The 19,805-nt window shown below is 39.7% G+C and overlaps 1 protein-coding gene and 1 pseudogene across 6 annotated transcripts in view; one reads left to right on the top strand and one right to left on the bottom strand.

The window, feature by feature from the left end:
• The first annotated feature begins 2,014 nt into the window (after positions 1–2,014).
• MCF2L2 (MCF.2 cell line derived transforming sequence-like 2) overlaps positions 2,015–19,805 on the top strand; it is a 193,092-nt gene continuing 175,301 nt past the window's right edge. For 3 of the 6 annotated variants that reach the window (XM_036218819.1, XM_036218824.1, XM_036218822.1), the window contains exon 1: positions 2,175–2,767. In XM_036218819.1, coding sequence (XP_036074712.1) covers positions 2,692–2,767 — 76 coding nt within the window. In that variant the 5' untranslated portion in view covers positions 2,175–2,691. Of the gene's footprint in view, positions 2,122–2,173; positions 2,768–19,805 lie in introns of those variants that run through there. The other 3 variants (XM_016138001.2, XM_036218821.1, XM_036218820.1) reach the window with 3 other exon arrangements.
• On the bottom strand, positions 13,568–13,686 carry LOC118602192 (annotated as a pseudogene).

The raw sequence follows: 19,805 nt of genomic DNA, 5'->3' as shown, positions 1-19,805 counted from the left end.
GACAGTCTGCTACCAGGGAGGTGGAATCTACCTTGGCAGTGCTTGGAGAATCCTTTCTCTTTGCAAGCTCAGGTAAACCCTTACCTTAAGGCAGAAAATGGTCTAGATCCATAAGATTATTAAGACACAGTTTGGTCCTTGTACCAGCAGCATCTGTAAAATGAGATGAAAGCCCTTAAGGGGTTATTGTGAGGCTTAAAAGATGTTTGTGAAATGCCTACCATCATACCAGGCATAGAGCGGTCACTTATTATAGGCTGGTGATAGTTGCTGTACTTGACACAGCCTACCAAAACTCTGGACATATAATTAATGCTTAATAGATGTGAGAGAAAGGCAAGCTATTCTGGCTTGTTCCTTAATTTCGCCATGTATTAGAGCAATGTGATTTGTCAGAGACAGGAAACAGATCATAATTAGGAAGGAGAAAAGGAAGCACGGAAGGGTGGAGGGTAGGGGAGGAGAGAAGAAAGAAACATGTTCACAGTCACAAAAGCAATGAAGACAATAACCTTTTTCTTGGAGGAACAAGGAGTTATGAGCTATTGAAAATACGTGCTCCCTTCTTCTTACAGTTACAGGATTTCAGAACTCAAAAAGGGAACTTGGAGGTCACATACCTACCTTCAATGGCCCAGGTGAAGCAGTGTGTTAGAGATGGGGGCACATAATTGGTTTCTGAGGACAGGCACTACCTGCTACATCTTGCAATAAATTCACCCAATTCATCTCCATGGAAATCTTTGAAGATTGTGCATGTACAGATGTGGGAAAGGAGAGTAGCCCTCTGAGTATGATTTATTTCCTCTCTCTCTCTCTCTTTTTTTGGGCACCAGGGTTCTGACTACACCGATAGGAAGCACCTCATTTGGTTCTTCAGAAATACTTGTGACCTTTGAGTAGCCAGAAACCTTTGTGGAAACACAACCCAGGGCGGTTCGACTCCTTTGTCTTTAACCCCTTTCTGAATTTCTTGCAAGAGATTGCTATGAAAATGGTTGCTTTACTTGTGCAGGCAAAATGCAAAGTGCTCAAGCCTCACTGAAGGGAGGAACCTCTGCACAAATCCCACGCTGCAGGGGGACTAACATCATCTCTTAACCACAGCCCAAACCCGTGCAATGAGTGACTACTATTGGAAATTGGATCCAGGGTGTTTGGGGTTTGGCAGGCATTGGTTCAGAACATGTGGGTGATCCCGGTACTCTGGTGACCTGATAATCAGAGTCCTCCGTTTTATTGTATTGAGTGACCACCAGACCAGATACACGTTTGCTTAGGTTTCACCCGTGGAGCTCTGCTGAACAGAGTTAATTTTTTGCCTCCTGTCAGGACCTGGAACCAGTATCTGGAACCACCTAAGGAAGCTGCGAGACAGCGTCTCCCACTGCACAGCTGCTCGCAGAAGACGCTCCTGGGGCTAATGGGGAGGCGGGCCGGCAAGGGTGCTGGGCCAGACCCTTCCAGGATGGAGCACTGGTGCGCCTGACAGCAGCCAGAACAGCAGCGCACAACAATACCTACACAAAGGAAAAGGCCCACACGGTGGAGACACATGTATGCACATGCATGCCCAGTCCTGTCCCTGCACAGCCCGCGCTGCCGGCTCCAAGTAAGGGTGTGTCCAGCGAACGCTGATAGCTGCGTGATACAACCCCTAAGCGGGTGGGGGCAAATTCTAGCTGCCTCCACCTCGCCACAACAGCCCTCCCCGCCCCGTCCCCCGCCCCCCACCCCCAGCCCGAGTTTGGAGAAAGGAGCCGGAGCAGGCCCTCACCCAGCTCTTCTTTCCGAGCCCTGGCAGGTTGACTGCCCCTCTCCCCGTTGGACCCCTTCTCGCCTCGGCTTCTCTGCAGGTACCCGGCGGGAAACGAGGAGGGGCCAGCCAGGAAGGCGCGCGGCTGGCGTTCACACCCTCATCTTGGAAGAAGCGCCTAAGCCGCCATCTCCTCTCCCCTACAGTGTCAAACACAGACTGTGAATCTCCTCCACTCCCGGGGCCGAAGAGCGGTCTTCTCGCAGGAAAAGGGGCGCAGCTTCGCCAAGTGAAAACGGGCGGCGCTCCGGCGCGTGCGCACCTCTCCAGAACCCCCGCCCCCGCCCCGCGGCGACTTGGAAGAGGTGGGCGCCGAGGCGGGAATCGCGGCGCGTGCGGCTGGGCGTGGGGTAGACAGCGCCAAGCAGATGCCACCAGTGCCTCCGCTCCTCTGCCCTCTGCACACGCTGGCTCTGCGCTCTCACTGCGCGCCGGCCGAGCATCCTTCATCCTGACCCTCCCGAGAGGGGGCACCAGAGGCTCGACTGCCCAGCACCATAAATCCAGAAACCCACACGCTCCCTCCGCCGCAGAAGCCTGATGCGCTGACGGCGAGATTGGGGCGACTTGCTTTTCTCACCTCCAGAGCTGCTTTCTCCCTCTCTCTCAGAGCCAGACGTTATGTTAGGAAAGCTGCTTGACTTAATCTCTAAAATAATCCCCTGTAGGGCGTGGCCGGCGTTGTCTGGCCGAGTGGCCCAGTAGAGTTGGTTTTGACTGGGAGTGACTCTCGTTTTGTGCCTGAAGACAACGAGGAAAAGTGAGGGCAGAGCATCCTTTTGAAAATCATCCAGAGGAGCAGTAGAGAGTTTTGTGTTGCTTTTTTTTGTTTGTTTATTCTGACCTTTTTTTTTTTTTTTTTTTCTTTCGGTGAAATGCTATTTTGGTTAAAAGAAGATATGGCCCCCCAGGAGCTCACTCGGCGACTGGCAGCAGTGATCACTCATATCGGTAAATGAAGCTTTTTTTTTTTTCCCCCCTTGCGTATTATTGATGGAGGGTTGGAGGCGTAGTCTGGGGCCGGGTCCCACCTGCCCTCACCCGCAGCCGGGGGCAGCGTCCTACCTGCGAAGGCCTTGGGGCGCGTGCCTTGGCCGCTGCTTGGGGCCGTCAGTAACAGGCATCCCTGGGGCGCGCCGCTCGCGGCCCTGGGGTCCCCACGTCTGTCGGAGCCGGGTCGGGCCGTAGGACAGGTGCCTTTACTAGGCGATTGCCAAGTCTGTTGAGCCCTAAACCGAGGGCTTCTGGGCTGTTACCACCCGTTACCTGTTCTAACCATGGCGCGGGTGGGGAGTTGTGTCGTAGTTTACCCAGTAATGGGAAAGGAAAGGGAACCGGAGGAAGGGAAGCCAGTGCTTTCCAGCAGAAACTACCGCCAAACCGCTGGAGGCTTGTTCACGAGAGAGTTTGGTGAAACACATGTGCTTCCCTCTATCCCTTCCCCGGACCTCCCCCAAATAAAGACACATTCGTGTTGAGAACCTTCGGATGGAGATGACAGGAATTATCGGGGTGATTTTCCATGTTGCTCACTTCGAGACGCTTCCATGAATGCGAATCAGTTTTCATTGATAAAGTCAGTAAGTTTTTACCTCACTGTCGCACCCATTTGTTAAAACTGCCTTCTTGGTATTTGTTAAGTCTTGGTTCAATTAGGGAGAGATTATTGCGCTTCGAGTACCCTAGTCCAATGTGTTTAGCACAATAATGATGTACATCTAGAATGATACATGTGTGGGGATATATTTTGTGAAGATGATTTATATGGCAAGGCCCAGTTTTGATGATTACGTTTTCAAAAATGTTTCTGGTACCAAATGTGGCCACCAAACTTGTTTTTTCTTTAAGAGAAAAGGTCAGTAAGCCCTACGGGGAAAGGCTCAGTGTGAAATGCTGCTGAAGGCAGGTTGAACTAAGAAGAAAAATACCTTCTAATGAAACAATTTGGAGTTTGAAATATATCGAATGCTGAAATGATTGTGCTAAATACCACCCTGTGCATGAAATTGTGGTGTAGAGAAAGATCAGTGGACTAGGGGTATGACTGGCTGTATTTGAATCCTCCTGTGGATAAATCATTCAATCTCAGGTTGAAAAATGGGAATTTTAATAGTTCTTTCTTACCCAACTCCAAGGCTATTTATAAGATAAAGACAGGGTAAAAACACTGTCTACACCGTGAATGTGTTATTGGTCATATCTCTGTGCTCTTTGCCACTAAAAATCTTGGGCAGGTCACTGGGTCTCTCTCATCTGTTAAATAAGAAGATAGACCAAGATGATTATCATGTTCCCTCCTATTTCTTTGGATGTAGATCTTCTCGAAGATTTGCTAGGCATTATTCCTTGGCTGACATTAGGCTGCCTGTGGGGCCCAGGCTATGGTGTTTTTTGACCACCTTGCTCCTTCTCTTCTTCCATAGTCAGCTCCATTCAGCATACAAACATGAATTTGTGTGGTTTCTGCCCTCAAAGAACATTTGTTGACCCCTGGGATTTGTGTGCTTTGCAGCATTCTGTCTCTGTGTAACCTCACAAACCTGTAAAATAGGTGGGGTACACATTATTATGCCCATCTTAAAAATGAAATTGAGACTTAGGAAATTCATCTTTTAAGGTTTCAGTGGTAACAAAATGGTAGGCTTGGGACCAGAAGGAAGCTCTTTGGATGCTTTGTTCAGGCATCTCACTGAGGGGTCTCTCACCCTGCAATAGCCTCCTGTCTTCAGGGAGAATGGCATTGAGTGGCCAGTGAAGCTTCTGCTAGGGTGGATTGGCTCTGTGTTTGACTGTTCTTTTCAGGAGTTTCCTTGGGGAGCAGCTTCTGAGGGTTATGCTCATGAGTTGAGAAGAGTTGAGGAATGCTTGGAACAAGGATATGGGTTAAAATAGTCTCCTGGACCCATCCTAGACACTCATCTGGGTAGCAACACTGCATATCCATAATTCACTCCGCCATCTCTGCCCTTCACCCAGTTCTTCCAGCTTGAGTTTCTGCTCTTTTCACAGTCCCTGAAATTTGCTTTCTACAGTTCCTGAAATTTGACAATTCACGTCTGAGTCCTGTTGATTCAGTTTCTGAAATTCTCATGAGTCTCTTTCTTCATGTCCATTCCCACTGCTACCTACTTCTGACCCGTTTCAGGACTTCATTTTCTCCTGGCTAACCATTGCGTAAACCTCCTTCCTCTCCTGTATTTGCCTCTAACCTATACCAGGAATAAAAGAACCCACTAAGAATACAGCACTTGCGTATGCCAGAACCTTTCATGATACTCTTACATAGTCATTCTCTGTAGCCGGGCGCACACAAGCTCTTTAGTCTTTGGTACCCTTCTAGTCTTATCTCTCAGTACTTGATATTTCTATACCTGTGTTTGATCAACTTGGGCTATTTAGTTCTTCTGCTTTGTAACACTACATTTTTCAACTCTGTTCCCACCTGTAAACTTTTGCTTCTGCTTTCCCTCCACGTGGAATGACCCCTTAACATATTTCCCCTCACAGATAGTACATGCCTTTCAATGCTTCCTTCACCAGGTACTTTCTCTGATCCTGCCAATAGGACATAATGACTCCTGCTTCAGATTTCCCAAGTAGGTTTTGTTTTACTCACATGATACCTTGAACACTCTCCCCTCTATTATGGTTATTTGGTTATCTGTGTGCTTGTCTTATGTCTGCTCCTAGGCTCATCATTGCTTATCCATGTGTCCTAGACAGTTCCCTAGCACAGGGCCTTCCTCTAAGGAGATGCAGAATCAATGTTTGCTGAATAAATGAATGGATTGTTGTGCCTTAGAACGGACCTTGAATATTGAGCAATGCCAGACAATTTTTACACTTTTTAAGGACAGTTCTGAAGTATTTGTGGATAACTTTTGTTTCCTTAACCACACTTTTCAAGTTAACATTAAGTTTCTCAAGTTCTTCTTTATACGATGTGGTTCACTGTGGGGACCTCCTTCTTTGGATTTTATTAGTTTGTTAGGTACTCTCATAAAATATGCAGCTCACATGTCAACGGTGTCCAGATATATTTTTACCCATGTGGGACACAAGTAGGAATAACTTCTCCCCTTTATTCTGGACTATAGAGCCGCATTGGTTCAACTACAAAGTTTCACGATCAGAAAATAGTTGTTTTATTTTCTCTACCGCATCCTTTCCAGTTCTTGAGTTCTCTCTGAAAGTTTTACTGTACTACCATCGATATGCAGAAGTGCCGCCGCAGCACACATGGACTTCTACTAATGCATCTCAGATTGCTGTAGGATTTTGATCGACAGATACATATGGCTCACATGGTGCTTCCAGTGAGTGGAAAACCTTAGTCATCCAGCTGGTTGGTGTCAGTAATCCCCTGCGCAGGCTTCACATTTCTAGTCCAGCTCACTGCCCTACCTTGTCATTTCATATTAGAAGTAATGGTTTTGATCTTACTCTGTCATTGTTCTAAAATAGTTTCATATGTTGAGATACACCCAATTAAACCATCAGGCTGAAAGGAGCAACCTTTGAGACATTCTGTACATGATTGGAGATCGGATTGGTGGCTGTTTTGGTGATAAGAGCTGTAGGCTTTTGACTTGGAATCCAGGTCATTACTTTTAGGACACTACTGGCATTGGTAGCATGCAACCAGAAGAAAACTAAACTGAGAAGTTCAGCCCATGACTCATTATTCTACAATAGAGTAGTGGATGAAGTGCCGAGGACCATGCCTCAGCTGTTGGTGCTGAGGGGTGGATCTAATTAGAGTATTGGTTGCTTAGATGGGAATGCACCCAGTAGGGACAACTAAACATGTTAGAGTAATGACTTCATCTACCCCCAAAGTGAGTTAACTGCATCTGAGCCATTTTTCTATTAGGCTCCCTAGACATGGTGCCCTAGGGCTTATGGATTGTTTAAAGTCTGTTAAAAATGTTTGACCACTAAAAGAAATTGATCGACAACTAAATTGCGAAGTGCAAAGTAAAATTTAAGAAATGTTTAAGTATCTACAAAAGCTCTCTTGCTCACAATAAAATAACATTTCATTGCATTAAAAAACAATGCAACCTTTTGCCATGGTAGCCATTGAGGAGCAGCAGCCATGGCTCTGCACTGCCCCATGGCCGTGGGCCTCAACAAGGGTCACAAGGTGACTAAGAACATGAGCAAGCTGAGGTATAGCTGCTGCTGAGGGCGCCTCACCAAGCCCACCAAGTCTGCGGGACATGATCCGAGAGGCGAGAGGAATGTGGCTTTGCCCACTATCAGTGGCATGCCATGGAGCTGCTCAAGGTCTCTAAGGACAAGTGGGCCCTGAAGTTCATCAAGAAAAGGGTGGGGACACACACCCGTTCCAAGAGGAAGAGAGGAGCAGAGCAGCGTCTTTGCTGCCATGAAGAAGGCAGCAGCCAAGAAAGACTGAGCCCCATTCTTTCTGTAATAAAGCCTTTTCATAAAAAAAAAAAAAAAAAAAAAAAAAAAGCATAGTTGGAATTCCACCACAGGTGCTCCTTGATTTATGATGGAATTTAAGTGTTGATAAATGTATTGTAAGTTGACACTAATATAAGTCAGAAATGTATTCAATGCATGTAACCTACTGAACATCATAGTTTAGCTTAGCCTACCTTAAATGCACTCAGAACACTTAACATTAACTTACAGTTGGGTAATTGTTTTGAGTTTCTTCTCAAGAATAACTACCTTCCTCTTCTCTCACCAGAAACAGGAGACACAGATGGGCGTTTTGTAGACATGATGGAATACAAAAACATTAAACATAATATTCAAAAAGTGGATTGAAAACAGCTTTTTGATCCGTGGTTGGGAATCGTGTGGGCAGAGGGCTGACTGTATGCATCGTTCTACATCATTTTATATAAGGTCTTGAGCATCTGCAGATTTTGGTATCCATGGGAGGCTAGGGGAGGGGGTGATCCTGGAACCAATCTGATAGTTATATCAGGAGACAGTGCAGAAAACTCATAAGTTGGTCTCTGATTGGTTTCCAATCCAGACAGTGCTGTAAGCATTTAGAGGCTGAAGTGGTTGTAAGCTCTGGGGAGTCAAGAAAGCTTCATATTAGTTGTGTAATTTGAGCTGGATCTTGAAGGAAGGAGAGAATTAAGGTAGATGGAGAGTGGAAAGCTTTCTCATTGGGGTGGAGTAAGGGGAATGACCACTTTTAGTAACTGCATTGGTCTTCCTATGCTGGTCATCCCATTTATTTCATTCTTTGCTTAGACTTCCCTGGTCAGTGAACCTCCCTCGGACAACTGAGGAGCTTTGAAAGAAGGAATGACCCGAAGTGGGAAGGCAGATGTATGGTGTCTCACGTCTTTTCCTATAGCTACCATTTATCGCCTGTTTAGTGTCACATATTGTGCTTTATAGACATTGTGATTTAATTACATTTAATTTAAGTACAGTCCATTTTAGGTTAGGAAGTTTGTCTAGTGTCATGCTGAGTAAAGGGTCAGAATTAAAAGTCAGGTATAGCAGGCATTAAGGCCTATGGTAATATTTTTATTTCCCATTACAGAATGTTATATAAACCAGTATATGATAGGTGCTTTATTAACGAACTTTAAATATCTTTGGAAAAACCTAATGGAAGCTAAAATCACTAGTCTTCTGAGTGTAAATATATTACAAAGCACTTGAAATGTTCATTTATTGTCACTTTCTTCCATTTAAAACGTGAAGATTTACTTTATAGTCTTTAAATATGCAAAGATAATAAATGTGTAACATTTAGAAATAAGACTTGGTTAAGGAAGAAATTTTTAGGAGTGCTGCCTACTGGCACTTACTGTGCTAAGCACCAGAGTGTTAGGGGGGAAGAAGTCTAATAAGTTGCAAAGCACGATTATAACAGCAAGGTAACAGCACTACCATGCACTTTTATTTAGTATATTTAGAGAACTTTATTATGAAGGAGATTCAAGTTCAAAATATATACAGTAGGACACACTACAGGTGCCTTAAATGTTGGAGTCTGTTGGTCTCGTTCAGCTTACTTCTGGATTTCTTTGTTCAGTTATCTGATCCCAGATCTTGTCTGTCCAGCCCAGATTTTGGCCGGTGAGTCTGTTTTTTTTTTTTTTTTTTTTTTAACGCATTACCAAATCAATTTAAATTCATCTAAATCCTTCTCTTTTTCTTTACCTAAGGAAGCTATAATTAGTTCAATTACTGAGGGGCAAGAGGTCCTCCTGCCTGTTTCTCCTTATTTGTACCCCTAGTTTAAGACTGACCACATTTTCTGAGGGCCTTCAGGTCTGGACACAGCCAGGTGCTGGGGAGCAGTGCGAAGGAGTGGCCATGACCCCTGGCTGTGGCCATAGGCCCTGTTGAGGGCCAGATGCAGGCTGCCTTCTCTACCACTGTAACGCTATGGCTCGGCTCTGCGCTGCTCCTCAGGTGTCCTGGGGGCTTGGAGGGATAAATGAACGTCTAGAGCTTATGGTCTTGTGGGGGCGGTTGATGTAAAGCAAACAGGAAAATTTTAGGCAGAGTCAGCCATCAGTCCATTAGTGCCCAGTTCCTTCTTCATTTTATTGGGCCTCTTTCCTTCTATGGCTTCCACACGCACCACCTCGCTTTTGCACTGGGGTGATTCCGTTGTGAAATCAACTCTTTCTCAGTATCTCAAAACTCATGTATACAGAAGATTGTGGGGTGGGGTACAGGGGGCAGTGTTTTGAATATGGGAGAGGAGATGTTTATGCTCTAGCAACACAGACACTTTGAAATAGAGCTGGAGGCATCATTGTTTTTAAAATATCCTCTGGTCACCCCAGCTCCTGGGGGTATCGCCGGAGCCTGCCGGCTAAAGTTGAACAGCACCTGAAAGAGGGGGGTGAAGCTTATATAAGTTTATGGATACAATAGCAAAGCACAGCGTACAATACCATAGGAATGCTGGCATTTACATAAGTTCCTAAATATCCTTCCCTCAGGGTACAAACATCCTTCTTTTCTGGGCTGTAAAACATTCCACTATCTTAAAAGGATTTCTTTAGGAGGCAAACCTCCCCTCCAGGGTCAGTAACGTTTAACTCCACACCCTGCTTCCTTGAACCATTGTTTAAGCAGTCTCAGGGGTTACTTCATGGCTATTAGCTACGTGACTTCTTCAGTGCTTCATAATGGCTCCGACAGGGTACCACAGGCCCTTCCCTTCACCATTTCACAGGCTTCTTCCCTTCACTGTGGCTCCCTTTTTTTTTCTTTCCTTTCTCCCCTGCTGGTGAGGAAGATCTGGTACAGGACCTAAACTAGAAAGATGGGAACGTTCCCAACCTGCACCCCTCTACTTTTCCTTCCATTTTGTTTCCATTGCATATTTATCCCTCCAGCAACCAAAAGAAGCTTTGCTTACAAAGGAGAAAAAACCTCTCAGGCTGTGAAGTGGGATTTTAGACTTTGACATATGGTGCAGAGACGAGAAGGAAAATTCCACTACTCAAATCTGATTTGCCCTTCAGGTGTGGCCTGAGCATTTTCTCCCTCAGTACCTTGGGAAAACTGACCCAGATTTTAAAGAGAAAGATCAAGTTCATCATTTTCTATGGCTTTGTGGTATAATCTAAAAAACAGAAGAAATGAGAGCAGAATGACCATTATGTGGTATTTCATAAGGGCTTTAAAAACTCCCCGTGTAAAAATAATACATGGTCTGTGTTTGAGGTTTGGGAGAATCAATATTAAGATGTAAATTCTCCCTAAATTTATCTATAAATTAAACACAACTCCAGTCAAAAATCCATCAAGTTTTTATTTTGGTAATAATCAACTGGCTGATTCTAAGGTTTAGAATTAACTAAAAGATACTATAATAGGCGAAAAGAACTGTAACAGCCAATTTTTTTTGAAAAAGAACAAAGTTGGAGGACCCACACTATCTAATTTCAAGACTCACTATAAAGCAAAATAATCAAGACAATGTGGTATTGATAAAAAGACAGGTATTGGTATTGGTAAAAAGACATAGGTCAATGGAACAGAATGGAGAATCCAGAAATAGTCCCACACAAATATGGTTAATTGATTTTTGACAAAAGTATGGAGGCAATTCAATGGAAAAAAGCATAAAGGCAATTTCAACAAAAGGCGCTTGAAAAATTAGACATCTATGTACAAAAAAACGAATCTTGACCTAAGCCTCACCCTATATACAAAAATTAACTCAAAGTGGATCATGGACCTAAATGTAAAACTGAATTAGAAATCTTTTAGAAAGCATAGGCAAAAAGATCTTCGTGACCTTAGTTGGACAAAGTGTTCTTACGTCAACACCAAAAGTGTGATTCATAAAAGAAAGTTTGATAAATTGGACCTCATCAAAATTAAAAATTTTTGCTCTGAAGAAAACACTGTTAAGAGAATGAAAAGAAAACCCAACAACTGGGAAAAACATTTGAAAATCACTTTATCTGACAAAGGACTTGTATCCAGAATGTATAAATAATTCTTTATAAATAAAAACAAACAACACAATTTTACAATGGGCAAAATATTGGATAGATACTTACCAAAGAAGATACACAAATGGAAAATAAGCACATGACAATATGCTCAACATCAGGAGTCATCGGGGAGATTGCACACCTATCAGAGTGGTTAAACCAAAATGACAATACCAAGTCATGGCGAAGAGGACAGGGCTAGTAGATCTCACACTCTGCACTGGAAGTGGGAATGTAAAATGATACAGCCACTTTGGAAAACAGCAGTTTATTAACAAGTTACACATACGCTTATTATATACAACCCTGTAATCCCATCTCAAGAGAAATAAAAACTTATGGTTGCACAAAAATCTGTATGTGAATATTTATAGCACCTTTATTTGTGGTCACTGAAAACTGGAAACAATCCAATAGTCCTTCACCTGGGGAGCAGATGAACACCTTGTGGCCCATTGGTACAATGGAATATTTAATGATAAAAAATGAATTATTAATACATATGACAACATGAATATATCTGAAATGTGTTATGCTAAGGGAAACATGCCAAACTCAAAAGGTACATACTAAATTATTCAATTTATATGACATTCAAAAAGGTAAAAATATAGGGATGGAGTGGATGCCAGGGATTTTTTTAAGGGTGGGAAGGGGTTATTTCACTACAAAGGGATGATGGAACTATTCTGTTTCCTGATTGTGATAATAGTTAGACGACTCCATGCATTTATCAAAACTCAAAACTACACCAAAAAGAATAAATTATACTGTATATCATTTTAAAAATAATTTAAAAAGTACCACCAAACAAATAAAAAGCAGGAAAAACTAATATATGCTCATTGTTCAATATTAAGAAAAGTACAAAAAAGAAAATCTATAATTCCATCTCCTAGTAATAATCATAGTTATCCTTTGAGTATATATCCTTCCAGTTTTTTTTTTCTTTTGGCATTTTTACATAGATAATATATGACCTATCTCTTAATATATGTCATACATATTACATATGTAATTATATGTTATATTCTGTTTTTAAAAACTGTACTATGAGACAATTATTTTATGAATAATTCTACATATTATACAACTTCGCAATATTTTAATGGCTTTATAATTTTTCACTTTTATGGATGTAGCATAATTCATTTAACAAACGCCCTAATATTGGCTGTACAGGTTTTTTATTTCTCAATGTTATTATTATATTTTTTAATGCAAAGAACTTAGTTGTTCAGAAATCTTTGTACAAGTTTCACATGTTTCAGATTTTTTTTAAAGGTTAGAGTTCTAGAAAATGTTATATTGAATCAAAGAGTATAAGTATTAATTTTTAAAATACTCTTTGGTCAAATTGCTTCTCGGAAACTTAAAATTTATTAGTGGTCCATCAATAAGGTGTGGGGGTTCTTGAATTCACCTGATTTCTTCATCAGCATTTGTGATTATCTGTTTCCTCATATGTCAAATGAGAGCAATGACAGAACTTATCCCCAACCCCTGGGCTGTGGGCCATTACTGGTCTGTGGCCTGTTAGGAACTGGGCCGCACAGTGGGAGGTTTGCAGTGGGCGAGTGAGCGAAGCTTCATCTGTATTTGCAGCCACTTCCCAGTGCTGGCATCACCGCCTCAGCTCCACCTCAGGTCATCGGGCATTAGATTCTAATAGGAGCACCAGTTCCTGGTGCCAAAAAGGTTGGGGACTGCTGCATAGGATTTTGAAGTCATGTGTCTTAAGTGCATGGCACAGTACCTGTGATGTTGTTATCCCACTTTGATGATATTATTTGAATTTTTGCAGGTTTGATAGAATAAAAGTAATATAGTATTCATTTTAACTGAGAAAGCAACAATTGAATGAACAAAAGAAACAAAAAACCTCATTGACACAGACAATAGTATGATGGTTAGCAGAGGGAAAGAGACGTGGGGGATCAAATATACGGTGATGGCAGGAGACTATGTTTTGGGTGATGAGCAAAAATACAATATACAGGTGATGTATTATAATATTGTACACTTAAAACTTATGTAATCTTATTTATTTAATTAAATAAATTTAATTAAAATTAAAAAAATACTAGTGATTAGAATAATTTTTAATAAGTTTGCTTGCTGTTCTATTTTTGTTCTGTGACTTATTTATGTGTGTTTCAGGACCAAGATATTTCTGTGTAGGCTTTTTCTATGTGAAATATATTAAGCCTTAAGTTTTTTTTTAATTTTGTAGCTATTTTTTATTTTACAGTTTGCTGTTTATAATTTTTCTTTTCTTTTTTAAAGCCTACAGCACCTGGTTTTCCTAGGTGGTCTCCCATCCAAGTAGTAACCAGGCCCGACCCTGCTTAGTTTTCAAGATCAGACGAGATAGGGTGTGTTCAGGGTGGCATGGCTGTAGACTATAATTTTTCTTTTTGATTTTACGATTTTATTTAATCAAATCTATATATCTTTTATTTTGTGACTTCTTCTGTTTTATATTCTTTCTCAAATAAGTACATAATCATCAGGTTTATTCTAGTATTTTTAATGGTGTTACTTATTTATTTTTTAAGAATCTTTGATAAGTGTTTTTGTCTGTGGTATGAGGTGAGACTAACTTTTCTCAATAGCATTTATTAAATATTCCTTCATTTGTTGGTGATGCCTCCTTTACATGTTAGGTTATTTTAGAATTTATAGTCAGTTTCTGGGTCTTCCTGTTTATTCTTATCATTTTTATGTCAGTACCACAGTTTAGATTATTATTGCTATATATCTTTAAATACTTACTAGGAGAAATTTTCTTTTTCCATCCTATTTTTAAAAAAATATTTTTTAACTGTTCTACCATTTTTAATTCTTTCAAATAAACTGTATAATTATTCTATTAATCCCCTTCATCCTCACACACTTACTATAATTTTGGGTAGATTGTATACTGACTATAACTTCATCTGGGAAGCAATGACATTTTATGATTTTTTAAAAAAATTTCTAGGATTATATCTCATTCAAATATTCTGTATTTCTCAATGAAAACTTTTGTTCTTTTCATATAGATCTCACACATTTCCTATTAATGTTTTCCTCAGCATTTATGTTTTCTGTTGATGTTGTGAATAATCTTTTTTATGATATCTTTTTACTCATTATTGATAGAGTATAAGATACTGATTTTGGGATATTCATTTATAACATGCTATTTTATGGAAATATTGAGTCTAATAGTTTTTCAGTTGATTTTCCTTTTTTTTTTTAATGCACATAGATGTCCAGTAAATACTTGTGAAATAACGACTGATAATTATGTTATCTATGAATAGTGATAACTCCCTGTGGTACTTTGTTTCCTTTAGTTACACATTTTTATTTTTACTTCTTGTTTTTGTGTTAATAAGAAAGCCTAAAACAAAGCTAAATATATTAGAAGTATTACTTAAAATAATTACTTAAAATAGTAATTAATTAAAATAATTATAATTATTAATTAAGATAATTGTTTAGCTTCGGGTTCATATTACATGGAGGGTTTTATCCTTGTTTCTGCTTAAACCCTCTGTTTTAAAGAATCATTTTTATATGATTTTTAATATTGGCTTAGCAAATAATAAAAATGAAACCCAATCATGATGCTCAAGTTCTCTGCATTGTTTAGAGATTCAACACTGCATGTACATCTTTGTGCACTGAAGGCAATAGGAGGACTGTCTTCTCTATTTGTTTATCTTACTCATTTTGCACTAACTCTTGATGGTAGTTTTAATTACAAAAGTTTTAAGACATCACGAAAACTGGATAGTCTTACAAACCTTACTCTGCACTCAGCTTCAACAGTCATCAACAGTTTGCCATATGGTCAATAACATTCAGAAAGGACAGGCAGTATTCTCAAAATATTAGTGAAGGGCATGTTGGAACTTTGTATATTGAGCTAGTAACCCAGATAAAATAATTTAAAAAGATATTTATTAACACAATTTTAGTTTACTAATGAAAGTAATGTACAATGTTTGTTTAAACTGCAAATAATACAGAAGGGCATGAAATTAAAAGTCAGAGTCACCCCAGTCACCCACGAATACCAGTCCCTCTCCCCAGTGGGACCATGTATCTACTTAGCATTCTTCCTCGGGGGGTTCTTCTGCATGCATGTAATTGGATGTGGCAATCCCTTCCTCTCTGACCCAAAGAGAAGGAGGTGTCCTTGCTCCCCTGTGAAAGGGGAGGATCAGGAGATGAGTGGGTCTGTAGTGTTTGCAGCCCAGTGGTCAACTGGTGGGAGCGTGGTTGGTGGTCCTCACAACTTTACAGCCAACAGATCCTATTACTCCCTTCACCTCCTAGTCAACTCTGGGGGAAAGTCAATTTAGTCTCCCTAGAAAATACACCTGACTATTCCAGTGTTTATAATTCTCCAAGGAAAACAAAGTCTAGACTATGTAAGAAAAAAATACCCTTCCTTTTAATATGACTTTGATCCTACTTCTGGTAAAATTATAACCCTGATACCCTTGTGAATGGATAAATAACTTCAGTCTTTTTTTGAGCTTGCAGGTTACTTCTCATTCTCCATTTTGCCCTGATAGGGTAGGGGCAAGTGAATGGCTTCAGTTTATTCTGCTAAACCAGTTACAAAGCGCATACAACTTTTTTAAAAATAGAGGAAAATCTAGAAGTACTAAAACATTTTTTTTCTTTTATATATATAACAGTAGTTTCTTGTGGAGGGGTAAAAGGGGGACACAGTCATCTCCCATTGTCATTAATACTGAAATAATCAGCTCTTTTAAGGAGAGTTACCTAGTACCCAGTTTATTTCAGAATTCATTATTAAACATAAAGAAAATGCAATCCTTTAATATCCAATAATCCTTTAATATTCCAATATCTTGATCAAATGGTAATGGTCAGTGCATGGACTAAAAGATTTATAAGAGCCATACAATTTGTTCATACAATAGATTCAAATGTAATAAAAAGTCCAAGAATTAACAGTCTGCCTATCCCTAGAGTTTTCTGTAAGCTCCAAAAAGATAAAATTATGATTGTCTTTGGATGGGTGTAGGTGCACACACACTGCCACTGTGGGTTTATGTGGTCAGCAAAGTTAGCTCTTACTTTCAAAGATGCTGTGCTGTCAGCCAAGCATTAGTGGCTATTTGCATTGAATGGAAGGGTAGGGACGTCAATGTTTATTAAGAAAAAGAGCCTGCGTGTGAGTGTCGGGCATTTTCTGTGTTGCTGGTGGAAATATAAACAGATACAGCCATTTTAGAGAGAAATTTGGCAATACCTAAGAAACTGTTGTTTGCAAACTGCTATATTTGCTGTCCTGGGTTAGAAGATTTTCAGACTTTGCATTTTGTAAGAATTAGCATATTCATAATATCTAATTGGTAGAGAAAAAAAGAGGCTTCATAAATTTTAGAGTCTCAAATTACATTAAATTTCTTCATTATAATTTAGGTATTTTCTTAAAGTACTTCACACACAGTTAATACTAACGGAGAACTGGCTCTGAGGATTACTTAACAGAGCAGCCTGTAATCTTAAAGGGCCTTCTGGTTTAGCCAATTGGAAAGGTTTGGTAGTTTTTTACAAGTTAAATATACACCTCTCCCTTGACTCAGCAATACCACTCTTAGTTATTTATGTAAGAGAAATGCAAGCAGATGTCCACAGAAAGACCTTTATATGAATGTTCACAGCAACTTTATTCATAACAGCCCAAACTGGAAAAAAAACCCTCGCTGTCTATGAGCAGGAGACTGGACAAACTGTGACCATCCATATAATGGAGTACAGCTCAGCAATAAAAATGAATGAACTACTAATACATATAACATGGATGAACCTCAGAAGCATTATTCCGAGAGAAAGAAGTTAGACACCAAAGAATACATGCTGTACAATTACATTATATGAAGTTTTAAACAGGCAAAACTAGTCTCTGCTGAAAAAAATCACAACGGTGGCCAGTTCAGTCAGTTGGGGTTCAGGAGCAAGGGTTGACTAGGAAGGGACATGGGAGGGTACTTTCTATTGATGGAAATGCCCTATATCTTGAAAGGGGTGTGGGTTACAGAGATGTATCCATCTGTCAAAATTCACTTCTGATTTGAGTATTTCAACATAGGTAAATTTTACCCTCTCCCTACATTTATCTTTTTTAATAACAATTTTTTTCAGTTTCTCCTTGGCCAATTACAAACCTTTGAAATTTTAGCTCAGCTATTACAAATAAAAATGAGAAGTTCATATACAAACTTATTTATGACTTACTTATCAGGTATTTCACATTGCACCCTTTCTTTAAATCTTGGAGCACAACATTGATAAGCAAAGACATTAAGCATGAAGAACTAAAATAAAACGCGCTATGAAAAAGTAGCCTCTCTCTGAGGATACCACACTTTCCGCTCAGCATAATTCAATTCTGAAAGGTGAACTCACTTTTCCCCAAGAGTTAGTAAGTGAGATCTTGGTCAGATCAAAGAACTTCCTTCACTACAATCATGATATTATACTTGTACCTGATCTTTAGACGTAGTTCAGGAAACACATCCCATTTTAGGATTTGAATATTTACTGTGCCATCGCTGTGCCAAACCATGTTGCACAGATGGTACAACCTATCTGTGTCTCTCAGATAGTGACTTCTATTGGCTGCATTGTTAATTCTCTGGGTAGTATTCCTTGACATCCTGGAGAAGTCGAGAGAGAAGAAGGGTAGGGTGGGGATGGGAGGATTGTGGCCTGGAATAAATTTTCTTAAGAGCATCCTTTAAAAAAACGTATCCCTGTCTTTTATTTTATTTTAAATATCAGGTAGCCTGGTGTATACCTCATAGTGTGATTCCTCTTAAAAAAAACCAAAAAACAAAAAGCATTCTGACACTTACGGACTCTAGGATTTCCCTTCTACCTTGACATCCTCATCACCATTTTCCTTTTATTTCCAAATGAAGAAATACGGTAATCTGTTGGCCTGTAATCCTGTGAGCACCCTCCAATCTAGAGGATCAGCTCTCAGCAATGAAATGACCTTGAGTGAACTTCAGAGAGATTAGCCAGAAGAAAGGATTAAACACATCTAGGTAAAGTGCAGTGCTGAGAGTGGAATGGAAGGAGAGTGATGCTGGCACTGTCTTCTGGGATCCAATGGCCTCCTGGTGTAAGAAATGCGGGCAGCAAGACCCTAGATACTTACCTTACACCTCGGTGCGGATAACAGAGGCAGAGATGAGGGCTTACCATCATTTCCTAGGAAGTTGCACCAGGTTAGAATACATGGCAAAAAAAGGTACTGTGAGAGCAATAATGCCTTTCTTTTCTGTATGGTTTTTTTTTTCCCCCCACCTTTTTCTCAGTGGCGTAATGGTTTAACAAATTTTATATTAAAAAATTTGACTTTGAAATGCTGCCTCAAGTTGGCTAAGGAGTTTTAAAAAATAACTTTTTGAAAAAGACAATCAGCTATTAACATTATAGATGGTCATTTATTGAAAAATTCAAATAAAAAGAGATGACCAAATATTCTAAAAAAATAAGGCTGTAAATGGAATATGTAAGTATGAACCTATTTTAAAAGCATGTATGTCTATATGTATATATAGACATATATACACATATATATGTATATATATGTGTGTGTATATATATATATAGAGAGAGAGAGAGAGAGAGAGAGAAAGAGAGAGAGAGAGACTTATATGCCAATGAGATAACTATTTAATTTTGAATGAAGGAATCATAAAGAATTCTACTTATTTTTGTTTAGTTGTACTTTTTATTTAAAAAATATATATATTTTTTGTAAAATGAAAATAAGAATCCAGATTATGAAATTCACATTGGTGAAGAAAAATGTTAAGTATGAAGAAGAATGTTAAATCTAAAATGCTAAGGCCTCATGTTAGACACATGAGCTGATAACAGACTGGTGATTTAAGAATAGAAAAAAGAAAAACACTTCCCTTCAGTGGGCTGAGTGAGAAGGAACAGCATTTCTAAGTCTGCCTTACATGTATTTGGAAGTGAATGTTCCAAAAATTGACTAAGAGCTGAAGCAACTACTTGTTTCTAAGGCTTTTTCATTTATGGATGGGCTTATTAATATACTCTCACTTTCTTTTTTTTTTCTCTTTTTTTAGCCTTGAAAATGTTAATAATACATTTCCCCCCTTTGGATCACAGGCTAAGAAGAACAGTGACTAAAGCAAATATCTTTGTCTCATTACTCTTTATTTATACTTGGAACCTATTTCTTCACGAGAGGAAAATTGAATAGAGAAAGATGCTTTTAAAATAAATTCGTCATTGTTGGAGTTAGACTTTCTGGTTGAGAAATGATTCATGCTTATACTCTGATTCTATATCATGTACTTTTACAGTATAATACATATACTACATTTTCAAAGGCAAGGGCTACTGTGTATTTGCTACTTAAGAAAGAACAACTTGTTAATCAAATCTTGCTTTCCATACTTAAAACATATAAGTGCTTGCCTGTGCATGCATACAAATCTTTACAGGGC

The sequence above is a fragment of the Rousettus aegyptiacus genome, unplaced genomic scaffold, assembly GCF_014176215.1.
Source record: "Rousettus aegyptiacus isolate mRouAeg1 unplaced genomic scaffold, mRouAeg1.p scaffold_m13_p_4, whole genome shotgun sequence".
Classification (NCBI taxonomy): Eukaryota; Metazoa; Chordata; class Mammalia; order Chiroptera; family Pteropodidae; genus Rousettus; species Rousettus aegyptiacus.
This window is presented reverse-complemented; position numbering and strand designations above follow the sequence as displayed.